The sequence below is a fragment of the Festucalex cinctus genome, chromosome 9, assembly GCF_051991245.1.
Source record: "Festucalex cinctus isolate MCC-2025b chromosome 9, RoL_Fcin_1.0, whole genome shotgun sequence".
NCBI classification, from domain to species: domain Eukaryota; kingdom Metazoa; phylum Chordata; class Actinopteri; order Syngnathiformes; family Syngnathidae; genus Festucalex; species Festucalex cinctus.
The window spans coordinates 4,449,312-4,475,853 of NC_135419.1; the positions used below are offsets into that span (position 1 = coordinate 4,449,312).

The 26,542-nt window shown below is 40.0% G+C and overlaps 2 protein-coding genes across 6 annotated transcripts; both read left to right on the plus strand.

The window, feature by feature from the left end:
* Positions 1-2,525: 2,525 nt before the first annotated feature.
* On the plus strand, positions 2,526-8,245 carry stc2a (stanniocalcin 2a). The gene is made up of 4 exons (XM_077532776.1): positions 2,526-2,824; positions 4,161-4,303; positions 5,776-5,987; positions 6,127-8,245. The coding sequence occupies exons 1-4, from the start codon at positions 2,686-2,688 to the stop codon at positions 6,479-6,481; spliced, it is 849 nt and encodes a 282-aa protein (XP_077388902.1). The 5' UTR covers positions 2,526-2,685; the 3' UTR covers positions 6,482-8,245.
* Positions 8,246-11,143: 2,898 nt separating this feature from the next.
* LOC144025578 (cytoplasmic polyadenylation element-binding protein 4-like) lies at positions 11,144-26,023 on the plus strand. 5 transcript variants are annotated; one of them, XM_077531786.1, is made up of 12 exons: positions 11,144-11,272; positions 12,113-13,247; positions 14,785-14,868; positions 15,390-15,483; positions 16,876-16,926; positions 17,140-17,163; positions 17,801-17,977; positions 20,199-20,288; positions 20,370-20,488; positions 21,293-21,407; positions 21,480-21,661; positions 23,085-26,023. In XM_077531786.1, the coding sequence occupies exons 2-12, from the start codon at positions 12,189-12,191 to the stop codon at positions 23,310-23,312; spliced, it is 2,223 nt and encodes a 740-aa protein (XP_077387912.1). In that variant the 5' UTR covers positions 11,144-11,272; positions 12,113-12,188; the 3' UTR covers positions 23,313-26,023. The 5 variants fall into 5 exon arrangements, with proteins under 5 accessions (XP_077387912.1, XP_077387914.1, XP_077387911.1 ...); XM_077531788.1 differs by having other exon boundaries at positions 15,393-15,483; XM_077531785.1 differs by having other exon boundaries at positions 11,145-11,272; positions 14,770-14,868; positions 15,393-15,483.
* Positions 26,024-26,542: the final 519 nt, after the last annotated feature.

Consider the following 26,542-nt stretch of genomic DNA (forward strand, 5'->3'; position numbering starts at 1 on the left):
CACTGATTGGATCAGATTGAGGGTGTGTTTACGGCGAGGGTGGGTTTCAACTGACTTCAGTTGAGCAGGAGATTCCAGTTTGCGGTTGAAGCGCTCGTGGAAGCATGCAAACCCTCCCGAGACGTGTGCCATGGTGCGTTACACCCTCCTATGTGAGTTACCCAAATCCAGCAGACTTTGAATATTGCTGCATTGCAATTTCCACTCTGTTCCCATCACCCTTAAGCATTTTGCGGTGGGTGCATAGACTGGAACTTTTTTTTTTTTTTTTTTTTGCTTCAGCGAATGAAGTGATGTCTATCTATCAAGAAATTGTGCCAGTGTCATTACACATACAAAAAAATGTATTGCATAAGAAAAAATGAGGGGGTGAATGAATACCAGAATTCCTTCTCCACATTCCTCTCAGTAATAAATCTTTCTATATGTATTCTATATAATCTTTCTTTACCGCATAAGCTGAATAGGATCACTGGTGGAGCCTTTTTGAGGAGAGGGACACACTTTGGACATTGAGATGAATGTCTTAACACCACCACCATCGTGCCAGACCAAATAATAAAATAGGGAAAAAAAATGTAAATGCTGGTATGAACTTGCTAAAATGTGCCTTCATTCTTTCAACAGCCTAACCGCCATTAAAATGATACAAAGTAGATATATGGTCATTATCTATATTCATGGATTACCATTTATGTTATGTTATAAGAATCCATTTCCAAACAGAAAATAGTTCCAATAAATTTTTACAGCCATATATTTGACAGAACAGAAAGCTCCCGGGAAAAAAAGAAGCTTATTATTACCCAGACCAGACAAAATCAAAGTGTGCCAAGTTCAGCAGAGGTTAAACTGTTTTTTTTTTGTTTTTTTTTGGGTTTTTTTTGTTTTTTTTTTACATGTGTTAAAACAAAAGAAGACTTCGATAACTCACCTATCTGCAAAGACAAATCAACACCATTACCATTCAATATACCAACGACAAATATAATATTATAGAATAAATACAAATGTAAGCATTTCTATAATAAACATACCATAATTGAACCATAGTTTTTAACTTCACTAAAACAACATTTCACCAAATTGAAGATTAGCAGAGCAGAGTGTGGAGTTCCTGGGACTTTTTTTTTTTTTTTTTTTTTTTTTCCAGGATTCAAGAATGTAAATTCATGTCGCCATGTCATAAGAGTTTAAAATCATTTATTGTGACTGGTTTGGATGGATTATTTTTTAACTGGCATTTATTTGTCTTCTTGTGTGAGGGCCCTCCGCTATATGAACAGGTGGAGCAAGTTACTGCACCGCAGGTACTGAAGCTGCTAAATGCTGAGGGCTCATCATTTACGCAACGTAGGCTTTCCATTTTAAAATAGTTTGGAAGTACAGTTGTGCTCATAAATTTACATAATCTTAGGGAATGTAAATTTATGAGTACAGCCGTACATGTAGCTACAAAAGCTAAATGTCATTTATGAATCATCACCAAAATTCACATGGACATCCCTTTTCATGTCCACTTCTACCGCTAAAAATATCGGGCGAAAAAACAAACAAACTGCCACAGTATTGTCAATTTTATGGACATTATAAGCCTTTTTATCACCATACAGTTGTACTCGTAAGTTTGCATACCGTGAGTTTAGATTAGGTATACTTGTCAGCACAACTGGTAGTAGTTTTCATTTGATCTTTTTATTTCTTTATTTATTTATTTTGTGGACATGTTCTTTTTAATAGCTGCCTTTTCCCCCCCCCTCCTAGTTCTTTAAATGCAAAATTAACTGAGCACCGAGAAAGAGCACTTTTGTATATTCCAAAGTATCCTTGCACCGTTGGGCTAAATCTTTTAGACCCTTAATAAAGTGTTCATATGCTGTATTGAGGCAATTGAGCACCAATTTGTATCTGTGGGGCCCCCTGGAGGATTGTAATCCAAGTGCACTTTGCCGACCCTTCACTTTTATTGACAGTTCGTTTCCATTTGGTATCACATAAGCAGCCTGGCACTTGAGCGAGACAGGGACATGCAGTCTGCAGGTGTTACACCATGCAAGATGACTGAGTTGTTTGCGCTGTTTCAATACATCCCACTTTGTATACTTGATAATACAAGATGACACCTAAAATGATTGAGATAACTTATTTTGGTATCAGTATCAATCACTAAACATGAATTATAGTTTTTGAGTAAGGTCCATATGCCTAATTCTTTGTCCAGCTTGATGCATTCAAGAACACAACATGCACTGTATCGTAAATGCAAGTCATCTGAGGTTGTAAATGTTGCTTTGGGCTCACTGGCATTCCACTCCAAACGCTGCTAACTCATCCAAGAGCCACCAATGCCAGTTCAGTGTTGAACATTTCTATAATAGCTCCACAGTTTTGTGTGAAAACGGTGGTGTGGCGGAAGGGGGTAGTTTCTCTGGCCACGCCCCCTTGAAAACGACGGACTTGGATGTCGGGTCTCTGATTGGCTGAGAGGTGCCGAGCGACAACACCTGCTTAACTCCTTCATCCAAATTGACACCCGCGACTCTGAGAGATATAGGCAGCATCCACGGCGGCGCATGCATTCACTTCGACGCCGAGCCGCAGCCGCGCGGTTCACAAATCCGAGGCGAGCCGTCACGCGCCATCCGGGCACGGTTTCCACATAGACTGGCGGATCTTTGAGACGCGATGTTTTTTAAAGTGACCGTAGCGCTGCTGGTTCTCTCGGTACTGGAGCAAGTGGTCGGCTCGGATAATATCGACATTTACGACACTCCGCCGGAGAAACCTGTCATCCCCAAAGGACGCCTCTCGCTGCAAAACACAGGTTAGCACTACAGCACAATTGTGTGGGGCAAGTGGGACACGTGCGTTCTTGCACGTTCGTGTGCGTGTATGGCGGAATGTTGGAGTCGGCTCCATGTTTGAACGTTTACTGCTTTAAACTGTAATGTGTAATCTAGGCACAAGACATACACTATCTTGATGTCTAATAATCCTGGACATGAATCTAATATGTTGGGTAACTATTAATAGTTTGGTCTAAGGCAAATGTTTCCCAACATTGAGCCAAGGCAGGGATTTTACATAATAAAATCAAATCCTCACAGCACACCAACAAAAATGTCATGAACAGTTGTAGGTATACACTTATGTACCTCCTGCCATCTAGTGGAAGATTATTTAAATTTTATAAGTTGCTGGCATAGAAGGATAAACAAAGCATTACTTGCACATTATTTGTGGTAAATAAATAATTTTACATTTGTTCATTTCCCGTTGAGCTCTCATATGCATTTTGGTTGTGAATCACTAACCTAAGGTAATTGGTAATGTGTACAAACAAAAAACGCACTTCCTGTGCGTCAAAAACGGTGCGACTCCATCATTGCTTTTCTTATAATCTTGCACCTGTACATGGTATGACTAATGAATGCTACCCCAGTCACTCAAACTTACTGGTGCAAGTATTATAGGCCAATTTCTTTGATGAAAATTATCAACTTCACAGCAGGTTTAATAGCGGAGCCCCCCCACACCTCCACCCACTCCTGCATCAGCAGTGTGTAACTCAATGCACGCTGCGGCCAAGCTCGTAAGATCCAAGCACATTCCCCTGATGCCAAAACAAGCACTGCCGTCAGCGGCTCACTTTTCCTGCGCACTTAAGCTCAACTAAGGCCTACAAACCAGGAGGCTTGTGTGGTGACTTTGCACTCAAAGCAAAGCTTCGAGCGATCGTGATGACGCTTTACTCCAACAGGTGTGATGCAGAACCCAAACGACTTTCAACAGTTTGCATTCTGTATTTCTGTGGTTTGTCTCTGCCATTCATTAGCGTAGTGAGACAGTAAAGTGACAACCAGTTGCCAATATTCGCAAAGTTTTCTCCTGGTTACAGTTGTCAATATTGTGGTTTTATTGCACATTCAGGAAATTGAAATGATTGCACAGTGGAGTACACCAGAAGAAAAGAAGCCTGCATCTGCAATGCACCATACCAATGCTCAATTCAAGGCATTGCAGATATGACTGTGGTGCAATCATTTCAACCACCAAGGGAAATTAGACCTTACCCCCCCTCTCTCAGGCTAAGCACTAACATTTGCGTAAATATTTGTATGTGATGTTTCCAGCAACTTCATCTGCTCTTTTTATTCCAGCTGAGATCCAGCACTGTTTGGTGAGCGCGGGCGACGTCGGCTGCGGCGTGTTTGAGTGCTTTGAGAACAACTCCTGCGAGATACGAGGGTTACAGGAGATCTGCATGACGTTCCTGCATAACGCTGGCAAATTTGACTCTCAGGTATTACCGGACTGTTTGCTAGAATTGTATAACCAGAGGGCAACATTCCTTAATGCTGACTCGCTGCCCCAGGCTCATCTGCGAATAGATTTGTTTATTTCTGTTTGTGGATGCCTCTAAAAGGGGATAGCTCTTGTAAATATGTAATTGTGGTATCACCTCTCCTAATTGCTAAGTTGATGCACATAGGTACAGTTATGAGTCTCAAGCAGGCTCACATTTTTTGACTTGTCACATTGTGCCTCATTATCTCCGTACGTCACATTTTTATATCAACTATTGTTTTGTTTTGTTTTTCCCTAGCTTGTGCAAAGGGTTGTCTTGCATAAAAATTACCTTTCAAGGGCGGCACGAAACTGCTGAACAGCAAACCATCTAATTTTGTGCATTTTTTTTTTTTCCAGAAAAATCAACTCACTCAAAATCATATTATTGAGATATTACGTTTGTCCTGCATATCATTCCAAATCTGCATAAAATATTCGGTCTGCTTGTACTTCGTTGTAGTAGGGCAATATAAGACCTGTAAGCCATGAAAGCCATCTAGTGGTGAAGGGTGATATTACAACTTAAAACTACAGTTGACCCCTGCACACTAGCATATTTGCATATATTATATATGTTATATTCGAGTTTTTTCATCCATCCATCCATCCATCCATCCATTTTGTTGACAGCTTATTCCTCACAAGGGTCGCGGGGGGTGCTGGAGCCTATCTCAGCTGGCTCTGGGCAGTAGGCGGGGTGCACTGGACTGGTTGCCCAGTTCCCAGGGCACACAGAGATAAACAACCATCCACACACACAAGCACACTTAGGGACAATTCGGTGCGCCCAATTAACCTGCCATGCATGTCTTTGGAATGTGGGAGGAGACCGGAGTACCCGGAGAAGACCCACGCAGGCACGGGGAGAACATGCAAACTCCACCCAGGAAGGCTGGAGCCTGGACTCGAACCGGAGTCCTCAGAACTGGGAGGCGGACGTGCTAACCATTCTACCACCATGCCGCCCCGAGTTTTTTCAATATATGTATATATTTTTTTTTTATATTTTGAGTATTTTTTATTTATTTATTTTTTTAATTCCAGGATACACCTGACCATCACCATCATCCCCCTTTTCTGTGAAAAACATAATGAACGTTTGTCAGTATTATTTTTTGAAGAAGAAGAATTTTTTTTGGGGGGGGGGGTTGTTAAATTTTTTTTAATTTTAATTATGATCTATTAGTCCATGTGATTCTCCTTTTGCCGATTCATCGTTGTTGTCATTGTAATAATTCCACAAGTGGCTTTTTCGCCATTCGGAGCGCCACGCATTACTCTGACATTTGTTTACCAGTCTCTAATCGAATATTCATGTGGATAGAGAATTGCAGAATGCCAAAATGCTTTATTCCATAACATTTTTAATGCGAAAGGGCTTTGTCGCGCCATTATTTGCATTCCTGTATGTGTTTTTCTTTCCAGGGGAAATCCTTCATCAAGGATGCCCTGAAATGTATGGCTCACGGGCTCCGACACAAGTTTAGCTGCATCAGTAGGAAGTGCGTTTCCATTAAGGAGATGGTGTTCCAGCTTCAGAGAGAGTGTTATGTCAAACACAATCTGTGCTCAGCTGCTAAGGAGAATGTAGCCGTCATGGTGGAGATGATCCATTTCCAAGATCTCTTCCCTAAAGGGTAAGGAACTGGACGGCGTGTTTCGAAATAAAGCCTGACCTTTCTGGGTTATCTTTTTGCCATTTATCCTTGTTTAGTCAAAGTATTTGACCTTTATTTGTCCAAACATGATGTAATTTATTGGTGTCTTTCTGCCTAGTCCTTATGTGGAGCTGGTGAATATTCTGCTGGGTTGCGGCGAGGAGGTGAAGGAGGCATTAACTCGCAGTGTCCGGCTTCAGTGCGAGCAGAACTGGGGAGCTTTGTGCGACAGCCTCAGCCTCTGCTCCTCCCTGACGCCCTCGCCCTCGGCTGCCGACCAGCGCCGCCCCTCGCCGCCCCACCCTCAGCCTGAGCACCCTCGCCACGTGCGCCACGGTGACAGGGACAAAGCCGGCAAGGCTGGGTTCCAGGCGCACCCCCGCGGTCGCAATCAGGGACTGCGCCGCCAGGGTCCAGATGCCGGCGTGGCAGTGGAGCAGGAAGAACCCGAGGCCAGTGACATTAGGAGGTGAAAATGCAGAAGATTACAACACTGATAACCCTTAACACCATTTAATAGCACACTTGGACATTTTTGCATGAACACAACACATACACACACTGAGCAAGGGGTAAACAAAACCCTTTTCTGTCTTTTTGTTTTTTGTTTTTCCCCCCCCACCTTCTCCAGTCATTCCAGCAGTCCCACATGGCAAACTTGCAGGGTAATTGTGGCATAGCATGTATTGTTACGCCTGACTCTAGGCCACATTTTTTTTTTTTTTTTTTTAAATGAATAATGATTGTTATTACCGTGATGATTTCTATTTTTAGGACTGTTTTTGCTCTAATCTAGCATTTCTCTAATCATACTTACTGTAAGATTTGACTGTATTTTTATTATTTATTTTCTTTATGCAATGTTGAAATATTAAAATGTAAATAGGGAAAAAAATATCTATATTTATATGAACATGTATAAATATAGTAACATCTAGGATAGTTATGATGCGTTTTAGGTAGAGTACAGTGTTTTCTTCACAGTATTGCACCTATCGCACATTGTTCTGTAGATATGTAACATACACAGTCTTGTTTGCAAGTGGAAATATGGATTGTGATTATATAGATACTTGATAGTGGAATACCAAGTGTACAGGTTTGAAGTCCAGTTCTGGCACATATTAATTGTAATGCATTATTACAGCCATGACGCCGACAGAAAAGTTATCTTTGAAAACATAAATTTGGTTTCGCGTGTCACCCAAAACTGTTAATTGTTGGCTGGTTAACAGTGCAGACAGGAGGAATAAGCTACAATGTTTAATTTAGATGTGTAGTAAAAGGCACGTCATTCATTGAACAGAACAGAAATGTCACATTCAAAGCTGTTCCTGTGCACTGGCAAATGTTGAAACATTCTCTCTCCATGCTTGTTTGCCATTTGCACGATTGCATCTCACAGGTGAACAAACACGCAATGGAAGGCGCATCAGCGTGTTAAGTGAGGTGATTGAACGTTCTGTTTTTATGATGATGTTGAGCCACAAATGTCTTTGCTGTTGCACTTTTGTCCGCTTTTGTTGGACTGCTGAAAGTTTGAGAACAAGCCACGTTTATCAACAGTCCCTCTGAACAGATCGCATTCTACGGGATGTTTAATTTGACCGAGCATCATCTATAGCACCGTGTGTGCTCAACAAGGTCTGTAGCGATGCGGGGGCCCGTTCTTCCGTCTGTTTAAGCTGCAGGCGATACAGCAAGGACCCAGGAAGTGCGTTACGTCCACACATGGGGTATGTTATTATAAATGTTATATTTACAGAGGCCACGAGAGCATTCCTCTGGGCCTCAGCCAAGATCCAGCAACTCCAAGAGACATGCCTGTGTAGGAAGAAGCAGGAGAGAAAGACCCCCCCCCCCCCCCCCCCCCCTTCCTTGAGATACTTCTCTCAGATCATCGACACAGGCTGTTGACCTTTTAAGGCCAGCCGTGCTTTTGCAGTAGAAATGAAGTTTAGATGCATGTAACACCACACTTCAAAGCACAATGGCAGTATACAATCAACACAAATTTCATTTTTTTGTTTAATATATAACCCTGTAATTTTGAAATCATTACAATCTCCATTTTTAAAACTTTTTTTTTTCCCATCCTGTTACAGAATTTGGAGGAGACATAAGCTATTTTTATTGAATATGTACTGTATATGTGTACCGTGACATTCTGTTTAATGTAGTGGCTTTTCTTTTATGTGTATGGAGAACAATAAACTAACATGTTCCTTCTATCATTATCCAATGATGTATTTCATGTTCTCTACATGACATGGTTTAGAAGTTTTCCTTCACAGTTTAAGCTTATGACCCAATCAATGCACATTTTTTTTGACATTCAGGAGGTCATATCATGCCATCATTAAAATGTTTATATCTTTGTTTCGTATAGCAAACAGTGCTTGTGTAGTTTTATCCCAGTTTTTACAGCAGTTATGCAGCGGTAGCAGTGCAAATGTATTGGCGGTAATAAAATCAGTTTAGCAGAGAGCTTTCATCGTCTCGGGTGTCCACACATGTTAAAAGACACCATGCTCTCATCTTACTAGCCGTCACTTCTTTTGGCAGTGAAATGCAGCCCGTGTTTAAAGTTTTAAAGTGGAAATGGAAATGGCTATCTACCGAAGCGTCAAAACATTGACATCATCAACTCAGGGTTAAGTTCACAATGATTGTTTGTATATTTATTTATTGATTGATTTTATTTTTTAATAGAAATATCCGCAAGAGAATGTAATTGCATGAAAATTTAACCCAAAACTGTAATTTTATAGATGCACCTGCTATGAAGTCATCATGTATATGGGGATAATTTACTAGTGTCAGATTTGCAGTGGCTACAAACTTGACGATGTAGGAAGACCGCATCTAATGGCACAATACCATAGTTTTATTTTATGGCGTATCCTCCATCTGATTTACTCTGAGTCAAAGCGTCATGACTTGAAGAGGATGCGGTGATACAAAACGACCACTGGGTGGAGACATTTATCAAATGTTTCATGGAGGGCATTTAAAGCTCAAGCTTCAATTGTTAAGCTGTTTTAAATACTGTTTATCCATTCTAGTCAATAATTGCCTGACGTTTGGAGTGGAGTGTCAGCCACCAAATTAAGACGTCATCCTACTCTAGGTCTTCATTGCACTTACTCTGAGTCGCTGCAGTCTGTTTGTGGGTGTCACTGCCTTCACCATCTATCATCAGTTTGTGAAACCCGAGTTTTATTGAAGTCAGATCAGACTACTGACCGTTGATGCATGTTCAGTGTATTGGCCTTCAAAATGTCTTGGATTTGCTTTCAGGTAATTATATATTTGCACTTGAAGCGTCCTGTGAGCAGAGGAGCATAGCCATATATTGTACACCTCGAAATTGTTCTGTCAGCAGTACCACTGTTCAGTGAACATAATCAGAATTGTGAGAACTAACTCAAGACTTTTTGAAGACTGAAAATATTCTTTACGTCCATATAAGTGGTCCAGTCTCCAACCAATAGATTGGCAAGACCCGCAAGAAGTAGCAATTGGATGTAAAGGCCCCCCTAGCAAAGCATTTCCAAGGAGCAAAGAACTAAATTAGTTATTATTGCGAATATAGAATTATTTTCTATTTCCATGTATGGTACATAGACCAAATAGTACTGTTACACATGCTGCTTGCTTGTAGCTGCAACACTAGCCTGTGCGAGTGTTGACCCCTTGCTTGCTGGACTCGAATCCACTACACTCACTGGTTGATATGGCAACTGAGCTTTATCAATACTGAGAAGTGCAGAGAACACAGAAAGTGTCCTCTGAACTGAGAAACCTGAGATAACCATCGTGGCTGCATGGTGACCATCTCTGTGGGAGCTAATAAATATATGAATGACTTGGTGCCAAGACGAATTAATCATTTAAGATCAGTCAGGAATGATTGGATGCAAATGTTCCCATTTTAAGCCTGGAAATAAATTATTTGATGGAACCAAAATATGTAATAAACATTGCATTCCATTTCAATACTAACTGTTTAGCCTTAGCAGCCCAGCTCAGTTTTTACAAAACAAGGGCAACTTGGATAGGAGTGGACTATAAATGCATTAGCCATACGTTCAAAATCTGATTCAGATAAAGATCCAGGTAAAACACTTTATATGTTCGACTGTGAATATTAAACCAGGAAGCACCTGGACCTCCATCTTAATTCTTAAAAGTAATCATAAGCTCAAACCAGGATGTGTTGTTAAACCACCCCAACAGGCCCTGCAGCACATGAGAACGGGTTGGGTGTTGAGTGTGAGTATACAAATGAGGGGGTGAGTCTGATATTGCAAATGGTAAACACACTATAGCTGGAAAAAAACATCATACTATATTAAAATAATGTCATATGGAAGTTTGTATATAGAGAATTTACTTTTGTCTTCTACGCCAGATCAACATTCAAAGCATTGTTGCAAAATTGCAAAGTCATTCAAATTTGTTCAGAATAGCCACCATCAATCAAACTCGCTGGAATTGGTGAAAGAAGCTTGTTTTGGTTGGACAGGTTTAACATAAGTCACCTAACTCCCACTTGACTCATGTATAATGCAGGCCCTCAGTTGAAGATCTCTGGTAGAGTGAGAGTGAAAAATGCAACATCTATTCACGTATACTTTTCTCCTTGTAGAAATGTTCTACTTGTGGAAAATAAGGGAGAAATAGCAGTAAGACCGTTCTGGTAGTAATTCTTTGAGGTGGTGACTATGCTGATCTGACAGCAGATGCTCAGAGAGAAAACGCGTCTCATCAGATTGTGCCCGCTGCATTTCTTTTTCATAAAATGGCTGCTGTTTAAACATTTAAATAAATTTACCTAACTTTGAAACGACCCAATTTTACAAAAAGGCCTTTGAACAACATGGAAGGATATCTACAATTGATTATACTAAAGTGTTCCACAACAACTCCTCCCATTGATTTCAATGCATCCTTATTTGGGAGGAGAACATGTGCCATTCGTTGAATAAAGGCGTGCTATAGGCGCGGCTGCACAAGCATTATCCAATCAAATGGAAGACGAGGACTCGACTGGGCGGGACTATGTGGAAATCTTGACGCTCATTGACTCCCTGGTACTACTCGGGGCGGGGCCTGTAGTCGGAAGTGTCCGCCGACTGGCTCAGCTGTCATCTCGATGAAAGGAGAAACCATTTACACCGGCCGTCTGGGAAATGCAGAAAAAGGAAAAACACTGAAATATGGCAACATCAAAACGATAAGGTCATGACGCCGAACTGAAGGTAGTTACGACCGAGTTGCTACCGATTGACGTTAATTCTCCCTGCCTCAGAGCAGCGGATGGGATTGCGATGCGTTGTTTCGAGGTGAAATTTTGATGGCTTTGCTGTGTGACATTGAACATACAGGGCACGAAATTGACGAGGTCGTTTAAAGAGCCAAGCTCCATTTCCAACTTGTCACCCCCCTGGAAATTTCCACCGAGCTCTCGTCCGTTATGGTGTCGCGTACGTTCGTTCGTTTCGTTTGACGTTGTTATCCGCAGAAAGCGCTTTAATGTCCACCAGCTGCTGTGCAATTATGCTAGCGTTCCATCGTCCCTTATGCTAGCATAGCGGCTCCGGGAAAAGAACTACCCTACATTGAGAACCGACGACAGACGTCATCAACATTTTGCTGTATTTAAATGGCTACGTGTGAGGAGGTCATTGCTTAGAAAGGAGGATTTCTCGGTATGTGTCCACGCTGTGGCCGACCTCGGCGCTGGCCGGGTCCGTCACAAATGCACAGTAATGTTCAGAGATGCTTTAAAATAGCCTGGTGCGTGTGCATGATGAAAAGGACACATGCAAGGTGGTGTAGCCGATGTTAGCTTTGCTGCTAGCTGCGCAACGACCTTTGTAGGCGTCAAACCGGCCGTTTAGTTTTTGCCTATGCTGATTCTGTTGGGTGTTTTCCTTGCTCGCTTACCACCATTATAATCCTGGAGAGACGTGTCTTGCATTTCATCCACTGCCATATTTACTTGAATGTATTTTTTTTTCATAACCAGACAGCATTCAAGGTTTACCTTGAAGTGAGATTTGTCATCCTTTTAATCAATTTGTGCCTCTCTTTTTCAGGGTTAAAAAAAAAAAAAAAAAAAAAAAAAAGTCGGTGAAAGCCCAAAACCTACTGAATATTTACTGGGTGTCCTAAATGGGGGACTACGGGTTTGGAGTTCTGGTGAAGAACAGCAGTGGTAACAAACCTGCTTTCCCTGTAAGGATCCCGCCTCACCTGCAACCCCAGCACCCTCACCACCCCTCCAACCCTCCGAGCCCCCCCTCCTTCGTGAACAACACCTGCTCCACCAATGGGGGCAGCCCTTGGCTCTTCCCAACAGTAGCCCAACACAGTAACATGCAAGATGAGATTCTGGAGTCGGACAAGTCTAAGGCTTTAGACCTCCAGGAAATGCAGGAAAAGTCTCAGGTCCAGGCCCAGCCTCAGGCCCTCTCTCCAGGCCAGCAGGAGGCCAGCGCCACCTTAGGAGAGCTGGAGGGAGCTCTTCCCGAAGACAACTTGATGGAGAAAGGTTCTCTGGAGAGCAGTGGTGGGAAGGAGAAGCTAAGGATGGAGTCACCAGTGCTGAGTGGTTTTGACTACCAGGAGACCCTGGGAATGGGTACAGGGTGCACACAGTCCCCCACTTCCTCACTGACGAGCTTCAACAACTGGTCCCCGGCTGTTCCTTCTACCCAGTCTCCAGTGGTAGGTGATGATGTTGGGGGCTTCTTTGGTCCTGCTGGTTCCAATGGCAACGCACCTCCCCTGCTGTTCCAGAGCTTCTCCCACCATGCCGGGCCTGGCTTTGGTGCAGGTGGGAATTTTTCTCCGCAGATCGGACCAGTCTCTCAGCACCATCCTCCCGCAGCTCACCCCCAACCCTATCACCCTCATGGACAGGGGGTTCCCCCGCAGCACCGGCGCTCCCCGGCAAGCCCTCATCCTCCCCAGCCCCCCTTCCCTCCGCACGCTCATCGGACCGGAGGCTTCCCCCAGATGCCCCATCTCACTCCTGCTCAGAGCAAACACCCTTCACCCTGGGGAAGCTACCAGAGCCCTTCCACGCCCACATCAACCACCTGGAGCCCCGGCGGGTATGGAGGCTGGGGCGGCACACATGGGGTTAGAGAGTACCGACGTGGTGTAGGTGGCGGAATGACTGGCCTTAACTCCATCTCTCCGCTGAAGAAGTCCTTCCCTAACAGTCAGGTAGGTGCAAATGTCACGACTCATCAAAAAGCTCATTCCTCTGTACCGTGGAAACGTCGTTGTTGAAGTTGATTTTTTATTTTTTTTTCTTCATAGTAATTAATGGAGATTGAATGAATTAATTTCACTGTTGCCATCGGGCTTTAATTTTTTAATTATTATTATTATTTTTTTAAATTTAGAAATAACTAACATATTCAACTGTCACTGAAGGGTAAAAGGTACAAAACAATACTTACTTATACAACTTGCACCAAAGGAACACTACTCATAATTTCAGACCAACTGTCAAGTCACATGAAGGAGAGGAGGAACACAGCAATAGGCTACTGTCGCCTAATAGCATTTTATAGGAAATTATAAGTTGGGCATCAGTCTGCTGGCTCTGTAGGAACACTAGTTTTGTGTTGCGTTCCCTGAAGACTGTATCCCATTTTAGGAATTGAATGTTTGTTTAAGGGGGAAGTCAAGCCAAAAATATTCTTTACATTCACATGTTCTTTACATTAGTTCACCACACCCAAAATAATATTTCAAGCCTTTTATTTATTTCAACTATTGACGATGGTAGAAGAACACAAAAATAACTAATCCAAATCCAGTGTTTCACAAAATTAGAATATCAGGAAAATGCTCAACATTGTAGGCTCCCTGTGTCCCTCCCAATCTTGGCAGCGAGTTAAAGTCACAGTGTATAATCTTTATCGTCATCTAGTGGTGAACTAATAATTAATTTAATAAAAAAAACAAAAAAAAACACTATTGATTTAATTAATATGTGACCCTCTCCGGCACAAAGGTCCGCATGTCGTATGCATCGTAACTAGGGAGTGGTTTTTAGCTTCGCTCAGTGATTCTCAACCCTGGTCCTCGGGGACCCCTATCCAGCCTGTTTTCCATGTCTCCCTCAGCTAACGCAGGTGAGGATCATTATCAGGCTTCTCCAGAGCTTGTTGATTAGCTGATCATTTGAATCACCTGTGTTAGCTGATGGAGACATGGAAAACAGGCTGGCGTCATGTTTTACATTGGTAAATATATTTTTTTTGATGAGCTACTGTGGTCGTTGTATTGCTAGTCATTAGTAACTATCCTCTCGTTTGAATAATATTTGTGTAAGCTTCATAACGCACCAACGGCTGCGACAGTTGCTTATTTACTTTTCAACTTAGCTTGTAGCAGTCGTGAGACAATTTATGCATGCTGTGCTGTGACATTTCTGATCCACAAGTGAAGGGAGACTTTGCCTCGCTCCTCTTTCATCTATCACCGCTTCAAACAACAAAGTCTATGTAGAAATGGAGAAAAATATTTTCTTGGTGTGTCATCGTATCGTTTTGTCACGTCCTGTAAAGTGCTTTGTTACAGCTGCAGTTGTTGTGAAAGCAAAGCACCATATAAATAATGTTGAGTTGAAGAAGGATGTGCTTGATTAAAATTAAGGTTCTACTGTATCTTCATATCTGCTACTATTAATGCAAAATAGTGTTTGTCTCTAGATGAAATTCTTACTGTTCCCCAGGTTCCTTCCCAAAAGTTTCCCCGAAATAGCTCTGGCTTCAATCACAAGGGTTGGGTAGAGGATACTGTGAACCGCAGTGATAGTGTCTACCCTTTTCAGGTGAGGCTGTTTCAATATTTCTGTTCATTTTCTTCAATTGTTTGCCAAGTCTTGCATTGGAGTACCTATTAGTTGTCAGTAATAAGTTGATAAGTAATGAAACCTATAATGCTAATGCTATTGAGTGCTGTGCTCAGCACCAATTGCAACAAATGAGCCATTGAGCAAAACAGGATATATGACAGTCATAAACATCCTTTCACTTGAAAGACTTACTCTTATCCCCTGGTGGCTTGCCGTTGCCTTCATTTCAGAAGGTATATTATACTGAAAGGTTTGCTTTAAAGATTCGTAGATGGCACAGCATGCCCATCATGTTTTCAGAATTACCCTTTCAAATGCTAGCATTTTGTTTTGTGTCATACTACTTCCCCCTCAGTCTTTACTGTAATAGGTCCATTAGCTAGCCCTATTAGCCTGGCATCACTAGCATCACTAGCTAGTTATGTCAGGACTGTCTCTGCCTCAGATGGTGATGGGAGAGCTGTGAGGAGGCTAATTGTTTTCCTTCTCTCTTTCAGCAGGAGAGAACCCGCTCCTTTGATGGTTTCAACATGCACTCTCTGGAGAACTCCCTGATCGACATTATGAGGGCTGAACAAGATTCCTTGAAAGGTTAGTTCCCACAGTAATAATAGTGAGGATGAGCTCTGTTGCCACTGGCTATAAATAAATACAGCCTTATATGACAGTCAGAAGCTATTGGGTGTTTCCGCATAGCATGCAATTAACACACAGCAGAGAAAAAAAATTGGAAAATGTTGATTTTGCTTTGTACATTATTTTGTGCTGTGCATTTTATTTATTGTGTGAACACCCACTGACAAACCCAGCTTTTTAGGACTGGTTCACACGGTAAGATATTCAAATTGTCAGCTGACTTCTAAACTGTGAAGGGGACTTGGGCACAACTTGAGCCACAATGTATTAATTTAGACGGATTACTATAGATGTTTTTTTTTTAGTCGAACTTAGCTTGCTCTGACCAACCAACCAAAGGATGGCAACTACTGGTGCATCATTGCCCTTTAAAGCAATTGTGAAATATGATTGTTTAAAGAAGTAGTCTAATTGTTAATATAGGCAATTTCACACTGCTACCCAAGCCCAATTGAATAAAAAAAAAAATAAAAATATATTATTATTTTTGCCCATATGCGACTTGGGACGTACCGATAACAGTAATGTCGTGATATCAGAACAATAAAACTGCCACAATATATAGTCGTCGTCATGTCACGATATTAAAAGCAGCACATCTGTTAAAAAAAAAGTCAGGTTGATTTCCATTTGTGCAGTTCTAGCACCCTCAGGTGGCTAGTTTTTGTTTCAATGTGTATGTGCATTAGCAAGTAAGTATTAAATATTAAGTGTTAGTAGAGTTTGTAGGTTGTTTATATGCTGTAATGTACAAAAGCTGTATGAGCTTTTATTTTATTTTATTTAACAATATAGTGACCTCTTTTTATCGCCAGCTATTTTTTTTTATTAATGATAAAAGTGCATTTTGTAAACTGTCAAAGCTGAAAGCACATAAATGATCAATTCATTGTCAAAAATAACTATCTCAAAAACCAGACAATTCAAAGAATTGTCTTTATTTTATTTTATTTTTTTTATTTTATTTTATTTAAGCTCAGCAGCCCAAAATTACACAGAAAGCAATAAATTATCTTTGGCACGGTAATTGGCATATTGAATAAAGTGTTATGCAGTAATTTATTTAAATAATTAGGCTTAATAATTAGATGACAGGATGACTTATACCATAGTGAAAAACCATTCCTGTTCAGTGGTAGTAGTGTCGTGCACTTGTACATTTGCACATGTAAGAATAAATGTTTGAAATAAGACACTATTTAATTTGTCTGAACTAACTGTAACTGAATTCATTGTAAGCACAAATTTTACTCAAACTATTTGGCTGCAAATAATCCTTGACGGAAATGAGGTAATTCCAGTTAGCAACATGGTTTGAAGGCTTTCCTGTTTTGTCATTCACGGTAGGACGCTTCGGCTTCTCTCACCAGGGCGGAGACGGGCCTCTGCCTATGAATGGTATGTAAATTACATGCATAAAAAGCACCATGGCATAACTGAAATTGATACGTGATACAGTGCAACAGAATAAGTCCCTAAAGTTAAAAACTTTGATGCCTTTGTTTCATTGATGCATTTTCTGTATTTAGCAACCAGCATGATTAATTTGAAGCAGCTGTTTGCATTTAACAGCAGAACTATGTGAAGGTTTTTGTTCTGTTTTGCACGCAGCGAGAAGCTATGGCAGAAGACGAGGTAAATCTTGTAATGTGCTTGGAAAGACAAAAATCAGTTCAGCCACCACTGTAAATAATGAATAACAAATTGAATGTTCTGTCTTGTAGGATATCCGCATTGTGGCCCCATTTTTGCATTTAAGTTTGCCTTCATATAATTATGCTCTAGCTTTCTTCACCATTTCCTTAATATCACTGGTCAGCAAATTTTTACTAAATTTTAGTAAACATTTCTAGATGAATTTTTCTGCGCTTATTCTGAATCTGTCCTTGTTTTTTCTCTAGCGCATCAGGTTTTCATCATGGTAGCAATGATAATATAATTACAGTAATATAAATATAGTAGTATGTTTAGTAGTATTTATGAATTATAGATTAGGTGTGCGGAAACACATGGAATGTTTTCTGAACCATCATAATGTATAAATTATAATGCTTGTTAAATACTTGCTTGTTCAAGCTTTTATTGGTCAAAGTTAAAAATAAAAAATGAAAATATGTCAAAATCCTAATGTGCTAGGGAATAAAGTAAAGGCATTTTTGAAATCAGTGTCAAAAATGCAGTCGGTGACACACAAAATCATCTGATTTTAAATTTGCTGTTGACCAATGACCAGTGTATTTTTTATTTATTTATTTTTTTAATCCTCTTGTAGGTCATTCCTCTCTGTTCCCCATGGAGGATGAGCGCTCTTTCGGGGAGGATGAGACCACTGAGCAGGGCCTCGGTGGACTTGGCTCAGCGCACTGTTTCCCTCACCTCAACGGGGAGCGCATAGAGCGCTACTCTCGCAAAGTGTTTGTAGGAGGGCTGCCCCCAGACATAGACGAAGGTACAGCGACTGCCATCATCCGAAAGACATTAAGCTAGTGAAGGTTTCCTACGCAAGTATGGAAAATGTATGTAATACATTTTCAGGTCTGGAAAAGTATGGAATGTGGAAACTATCGTATGGGAAAATGTTCATGTTTCCAAGACTGCTTAGTTAAAAAAAAAAGAAAAAAAGAAATATTCAATAACAAAGTAGTGGGATCAGGGAATTATACAGTACCTAGGTTTAAAAACACACACAAAAAAAGCCATACTTTCATTCCAACATGTTGTTTAATGTCTGTTACAAATGGCAAAAGTTATGGAAACCAGTCTCAGTGGATGTTTATTCGTTTTTTTTTTTTTTTCCACCACTGTCATATTTGATTCCACAGCGTTTTTGATGAAACACTGCACCAAATTTATCGTTTCATATCACTCCACAGCAGGAACACTCACTGATGATTACTAATAACTCACAGCCCCTCAAGCGGGCTGAACATCCGTGACTGTTTTCGTAGGTGGAAATGTCAGCCGCTAGCCGCAGAAACCCATTTGAGAGTTTGACATCAAAAGGAAAACATACCTGCGGCACTAATAATTTCTTATTCTTTGCTGTTGAAATGGCTAACTGGTGCAGAAGTGTGTCCGTGGCCGTCCTTGGCTGTGCCGGCCTGTGGTGATAACTGCTCTCATGGCTCATGCTTTATATTGCAAAATGTTTTGGGCACCTGAAAAAAAAAGGACACTCCAAAAAAAAACATGTAGCAGGGTTTGAGAAAAACATCCTGTTCCCTCATCTAGAACAAAAAAAACTTGTGTACAGTGCACGCCACTTCATTTTTAGTGGGAAAAATCATCCACACCTAACCGCATAAGTGCGTTTTCAAGCATATTCATATGACAACACTGACGTGATCGTATGACAGGAAACTGCCCTTCAATGTAAGGATGCAGTAACTCCGACAACGATAGTAGAAAGGGCCGGGACGTATGTAAATTTTCATGCCATTCCAGCAAAAGCACAATTTCCGGCTCCATCATTCTACCACCACATGTCAGTGCGTCCCAGTCTGACGTCTGCATCATTGACAAAGAACCTGCCTGTGGAATGGCAAGGTGGCAGAAAAAGAACCGTCCTTAATGTCGTCCTTTGCATCCTTCTTCACTTTTTGTTCTTGTACACCGTCAGGCGTCCCCGATCCTGATTCTCGATGGCCGGAGTCTTGCAGGGTTTAGATGTTTGCGTCCTCCAATACAACTGTTTCTAAAGATCAGGATCATTATCAAGCTTGTACACAGTTCGCTGATGAGCAGATTGTATGAATCAGGTGTGTTGGAGGACCGGAACATCTACAACATCTACAAACCCAATTATCTTGGCTTGTAAAAAAAAAAAAAAAAAAAAAAAACGCCTGTACAAGTCATAGCGCTAAAACGTTTGTTAGGGCATCCATACTGTTTCCGACAGGTCGCATATGTGGCGTAAGAATGTATTTTGTCACATTGCGAAACACAAAACCCCAGTTATTGATGTCTAAATGCAGATACATAAACGGAATATTCGCAGTTCTTCACTTCGAAGGTTTTTAAAATGATCGTTCTTAAGCCGTACAGCTGTTCTTTCATATAGATGACGAGCCAAATCACAGAAAAATATCTTAGTTTTGTGAGACGTGTGGGCAAGGCCCAAGTGTAATTATTTTTTACAACCACTAGAGGATGTCATTACACTCTTTTCTTTGGGCATTTGGACAGCATTAAGACAAGCCAACTTTATTTCTAGCACATTTCATACACAAGATAACTGAATGTGCTTCACATACTCTAATTACAAGTACAACATTTAAAAGCAGTTTCAAATGATAATGACATTTAAAAGAAAATAAATACATAAAAAAAATTGCTTGCTCAAAAATTACTAAAAGAGACACGACAGTGCAAGAGCATTTTGGAAAATGTGATTTTAAAAATGCTCTAACTTCATCATAGGTATGGCAAAATAACATTTACACTTTATTGGTATATTTTGAATTTTTATTCATTCATATTCAATGTAATAGTAAATGATACCAACAAATCAGAGGACCATACTAAATACATGTAAGGAAAATATATACATATTTTTAAATCTTAAATTAGATTAATTGATTTCTATGCCCATCTCTAATTTTGAGCATCTATATAGAGTCTTCCATGCCACTTAATAAACATTGATTGGACATTTGATATTTGCGTTTCAGATGAAATTACTGCCAGTTTTCGTCGTTTTGGTCACTTGTTTGTTGACTGGCCTCACAAGGCAGAGAGCAAGTCCTATTTCCCACCAAAAGGTGAGCATTGCTACACGCTTGTTCTACTTTGGATGCAACAGCGCTGTGATGACCATTGCTCTTCTCATCACACCTTTCAAGGCTACGCCTTCCTGCTCTTTCAAGATGAGAGCTCCGTTCAGGCTCTGATAGATGCCTGCATTCAAGAGGACGGCAAACTCTACCTGTGTGTCTCCAGCCCCACCATCAAAGACAAGCCTGTAAGTGTTTTCATGCTCTTTATTAGCCTGAAATGTAAGAACAGATAAGAATCAGCATTAGCCGGGTTTACACGGAGCCTTTATAGTTGTGCTGATTGAAATCATTCCGAATGAAGACCTGTTTACATGTGACGTGATCCATTTCATGCCCAGCTCCTTTAATCTGATCAGCCCCACGTCAGACGCACAGACTTCGATCACGTGATTTATCAAGATGGCGTTCATGCATCATTTAGCACAGTTTGAACACTTATATTAAAGCAACATCTTGATAGAAACAAGTTCCAATAGGTACCGGCTAGGGGTGTTAAAAAAAAAAAATTGATTCGGCAATATATCGTGAAATTATAACGCACAATTCTCAAATTGATTCAGTATGCGGCCAAATTGATGTTTAGATATCAATTTTTGATGGTAATATTAAACAAAACGTCTTACTTAGGGTTAGGGTTCACACTTTAAGCATGGAAGAATGTCCAAAAAAGTTTTGGGCTTCTATTTGACATAAAAATGAAAACAAATAACCTCTTATGTAGAGGCATTTTGAAAAAGTTTTTAGCATATTACTGAGTCCCTTTACAGTTGTGGTAATAGAAGAAGAAATATTATTTGTCTGCATGACTTTATTATGCTGCCTCCTTTGACAAATCATATTGAATGAGGGACTGGTAAGAGGCTTGCTGCCTCTGTGGTTCCATCCGTGTTATGTAAAGACTGCAGTGTGATAAACAAACACATTGCCAAAGGGGAAACTGCTTTCATACATGACATGTAAACCTGCTTTGTTTTTATTTCTTATGCCAGGTTCAAATCAGACCCTGGAACCTAAATGATAGTGACTTTGTGATGGATGGCTCTCAGCCATTAGACCCACGGAAGACCATCTTTGTCGGAGGTGTCCCTCGCCCTTTACGTGCAGGTACATTTGGGTCATGACTTCCAAGTGTTGTAGTCAGACCCACTTTGACTTGTGTTGTTGCGGTCCTTCCAGTGGAGCTGGCCATGATCATGGACCGTCTCTATGGCGGAGTGTGCTATGCTGGTATTGATACAGACCCTGAACTGAAATATCCTAAGGGGGCGGGGCGAGTGGCTTTCTCCAATCAGCAAAGCTACATTGCAGCCATCAGTGCCAGATTTGTTCAACTGCAGCATGGGGAGATTGACAAAAGGGTAAGTCAGTCTGGTGTTCAAATTGGTGGTTTACTTCACAGTTCTTTTCTTGCAGCTGCAATGTAACCTCAAGTGTTGTCTATAATTAACTGCTGGTAACGCAGTAGTGAAGTCATAATTACACTCTAAAAAGAGAATTGTTGAACCAACTTAATTTTAACCCTTTCAGGCCCACATTTTTTCTTTTGGGCAAAGTTTTATTTATTTATTTATTTTTACTGATTTTTTTCCCCCCAACATAAGAACATCATGGAAACATTTTGGGGGCGTTCTCATGTTTTTATTTGTTATAGTGGACGCCAGGATAATATGGCTGTAACGCGTTGTGAACTTACCAAGCTTATATGTAACATTTTTAACATGAGCATCATGCAAATCAACTTGCAATTGTGATTAGTTAGCTAGGATCAAATCATGAACCAGAAGTGTTGACATCATCCAAATTATGTTTTTATTAGTTTAGACACACAAATATGTCATGTCCACTGCAATCATCTATGGGTTCAAAGAGAGGTTAAAAAAAAGAGTGGTTGAACAACTTAAATAATAATAATAATAATAATAATAATAATAATAATAATCACTTCATATAGTAACACACGATTGAATTAAGTTAATCCAAAGAGAATATATTAAGTTTAATGAACATTAACTTTAATATATTCACTTTGGGTTAACTTAATTCAATCGTGTGTTACCATTTGAAGTTGTTTTAAGTTGGTCAACAATTGTATTTTTAACGTACATTAAATACATGTTTGAAGAACACTTAAGTCCCTAAATATAAAAGAATCCAAAAAGTACAATGGTAAGTACCACATGACGATGTATTCTTCCGCAACGTGCCGTTCGTAACCACAAAATTGTCGGATAGGCGATTGGTGTGTTCTACGGAAGCATTTGCAAATGGTGAATCAGTGACTGTTAACTCATTTGCTCCCTAAAACATATACATATTTTCTATTTTAAATATTACCAGTGTCCCAAAGACGTATTTATACGTTTTTTTGTTTTTAATGATAGAGCCTACAGAATGTTTTGCTGCAGTCTCTAAACCCAAGAGAACAGTTGAAGCAATGTTAGTTATTACAAAAGCTGCCAGTAGGTGGCAGCAGAGTATAAGAGATCAACCAGGGCCATGTTGAAACGAGCTTTCTTCGCCACTGTTTTAAACAGATTTGTGAATAACAATGAAACGTAGCTGTATTCTAATGCTAATTGCTGCAAAATGGAATCAGATCCAAATATACATTTTTTTTGCCTGATGAAAGAAGAGATCTGTAATATTTCTTTTGGTAGGTTCGATGTTTTTATAGCAATGACTCGAGTTCAGTTGAATGACATTCTTTGGTCGTGTGCACGATTTCACCACGTCCCCGTCCTTGTATTTCATCCCTCGCTACTACTCGTGTGTGCCGTGCAGGTGGAAGTGAAGCCATACGTGCTGGACGACCAGCTGTGTGACGAGTGCCAGGGCACCCGCTGCGGGGGGAAGTTTGCACCTTTCTTCTGCGCCAACGTGACCTGTCTGCAGTACTACTGTGAATACTGCTGGGCGGCCATCCACTCCCGGGCCGGCCGTGAGTTCCACAAGCCCCTGGTGAAGGAAGGTGGCGACCGACCGCGCCACATCTCCTTCCGCTGGAACTAAGGCAAGGGAGAGAAGCTAGGATTATTGGGGTAGCATGGGAAAAGGGGTATGGGGTGACCCATGATATGAAAAATATTAATGCACTTTTCTTTTAAGTTAAAAAAAAATATTTAATTTATATTATATTTTTTTTAAATTGGGCCCTCTAAACATAGTAACTGCGAAGAAGAGAGTAAGATCCCATTTATGTTTTGACTTCAAGCGTGCATGAACATATGAATGCATTCTATTTGGATTTTGATGTTTTCTTACTTGACTGTAATTTTGTTTGGTGTTAGCTGGCAAAGCTGCTTACATTTGTTGTCAAGAGTAATGAAATTTAATTGAGGTTCATCATTATACCTTAAATCAGAATACTGAATATGGAAGCGGCATTGAAGAGTTTTTTTTTTTTTTTTAAATGTGTGTGTGCAAAATTTGATAGTAAGTACCATTTAACCAAAGTTTGAGTTGTGTTTGGCTCGAGGGAGGAATGTTAATTTTGTTTGGAAACTGGCCAACGTCACGCATCAGTCTCCCCCCCGCCCCCGCGTCTGGCAAAAGCTGCGTTTGAACCGCTTGCAATTGTTTGAGTTTCCAAGTTGACACTTTGTAACCGGCAAACCAAAGATTGGCCGAAAACGCACCGTCGAGAGCAGACGCCAACGTGGGCTCGTCGGAAGTAGCGGTAGTCTTGTTGGAGTTTGAGCTCATTAAGGCCCAGCCCTTCGTGGCTCAGGTATTGGCAGTAGTATTTGCTCGCTTTATATTGTCAGGGATATTAGCACTGGAAGCTAACATGCTAATGTAGTACAAACGATGGGCATGCACGGTCCATTCTCCCAGAGCTGTCCTCATGGTGTACCACTGCACGCGCGCTCTACCTGGATTGGAGCTTCTCTCACTCGTGTCGTGGTTGGATATGGTTGTAGCTAGAAATTGCTGTCACAGAGATAAAGATATTATTTTATACATGGCCTGCTGATTTTTGTACAGTGTTTTATAGCTGATTATTTTGTCATGGACATATATACATTTATTATGCACTACTTTTCTAAATATTTTTTTCAATAGTCATTTTAGGCACATTTTTCACAGATGGGAGAACTCCTTTTGCAATACCTCATTTTTTTCACTTGGTGAAAAATAATTTTGTACCTTTGTTACTAAGAGATCTGCAATTATGGTAAACTTAATTTAAGAAAAAAAAAAGAATGATATTAATATAATTTTCTCAATTAGCTTTTATATATTTAAGTGCTGGTAAATCTGAACATTGTCTGGTGTATTGGTGTGATTCCGGAGCTTCAAAATAGGCTGTCATTAGCCAATCGTATACATAGATTCTCCTCTGCCCTGGTTAACATTATTACGGGATCTTAAGGCATGGCAAGACCTTTCTAAAAGATTTTGATAATAGTCTTGAAAATGCATATATATATACATATATATATATATATATATTCTGGTATTTCACCCTTAGGTGTAGTTGATATGATTATGAGTAAAATAAATGTTTTGGCTTTGGTCAACATGTAATCATCCTTCGATCACCTGAGTGGGTTTGAATATTTAGATCCTCGTTCTGGGACTGCCTGAAAGTTCTACTTCTTCTTGGCATGCATAATTATGTACTACAGAAACTACATGGCTAGTGTTAATGCAGGACCTAACGATGTAATGCACTAGCTCTCCTTCCTTCCTTCCTTCCTTCCTTTCTTTTCAAGATCACCTCTCTCTTTACATGACGGAGTCTGCCTTCCTCACACAGACATGTTTATGCAATCTACACTCTGACAACACTTTTGTAATGTAGAGGACACTCGGTAGGACATAGGCGAGAAGACTTGATCACTTGACCCCTTTTGTGATGTGGCATGCTTTGGGACATAACCTGAATGTGATGTAATGTTGCAAGTTAACTGTGAGCCATTATGTGCAATACTTATTTTTCTTTGCAGAAACAAGTCTTCGCAGTCATTGAATTCATAAATCATGCAGTCACATTATTGTTCCCTCATTTGTGTTCCCTCATACGGGATGTCTGCGAGACATAAATATATAAATATATATATTAAAAACAAAAAAAGCTAATTTATACATGAATTTATTTTTAAACCTTTAGTTTTGTGCTTACGTACTTATTTTGCTACTACCATGCAACTGTGATTGAAAACATTGTATAAACAAGGTTGATAATGTATTACATTTGCTATATTTCCAATTGAAATGTATGAATATGATTTGGATCAGATTTTTGTTATATTTTTGGGGTGATGTGTTTAACTTGTCGATGTCTAGTTTTTCTAATTGATGTTTTGTGCTCTGCATTTTCAGATGAAAAAGAATATTGAATATGACTTAGTATTACTTGATTGCAGATGTTCAATAGTTTTTAATTGTATGCTGGCAAGGTTATATTTATTAACTTTTTTTTTTACCTAATATAATTTGGATTTTTATTTAGTAATTTCACATTTATAATTTGGATTTTTATTAAGTAATTTCACATTTATACGCAAGTTCTTATGTTTATATTTTCTTCCTGATTATTTTACGCTACAATACCAACATCAGTTTTTATAGCTGGTTTGTAGAAGTGAAGTTAAAAAAAAAACAAAAAACAACCATCTGTCATTCATTTGCTGCCAACCTTGTTTGTAACTGTCTGCATACATTTGAAGTATTTGTAACGTGAGATGTTGAACGAATAAAACAGCTGTGAGGAAGAATCAATCTCTTGGCGTTCTTTTGAAGGAATCCTTTCCATGATGACAAATTTCGTTTTATACATAAAAGGTCAGATGCCAAAAAAAGGGGCACTATTGTACATTATGAACAGATTAAAATGAAAAATTAAAAAGAAAAAATGTCACTTTTTTTTTTTTTTTAAACTTAACATGGTACACATTTCCTAATTTACCAAATACTCTTATTTTTGTGACCACTGTAGGCTAAAATCATCCCAGCGCACTTTTACTAGCTGCAGGGTAGACATTTCCAACTTCCCAATTTTATGTATTGCATCATCATATCTTAGCACACTTACCATAGAGATTATAAGTGGTTGGGAAAATGATGCATGGATAACCGACACAAGCAAACTCACTTTGTCTATCAGAAGATGCCGCTATGTGGACCCCAACACAATGAGAGGATTGTTCATTTCAAATTGCATTTTACTGTTTTAACACTTTCAGGCTTGAATAAAGAACGAATATCTCTTACTATATAATATATTTTTCTCTAAA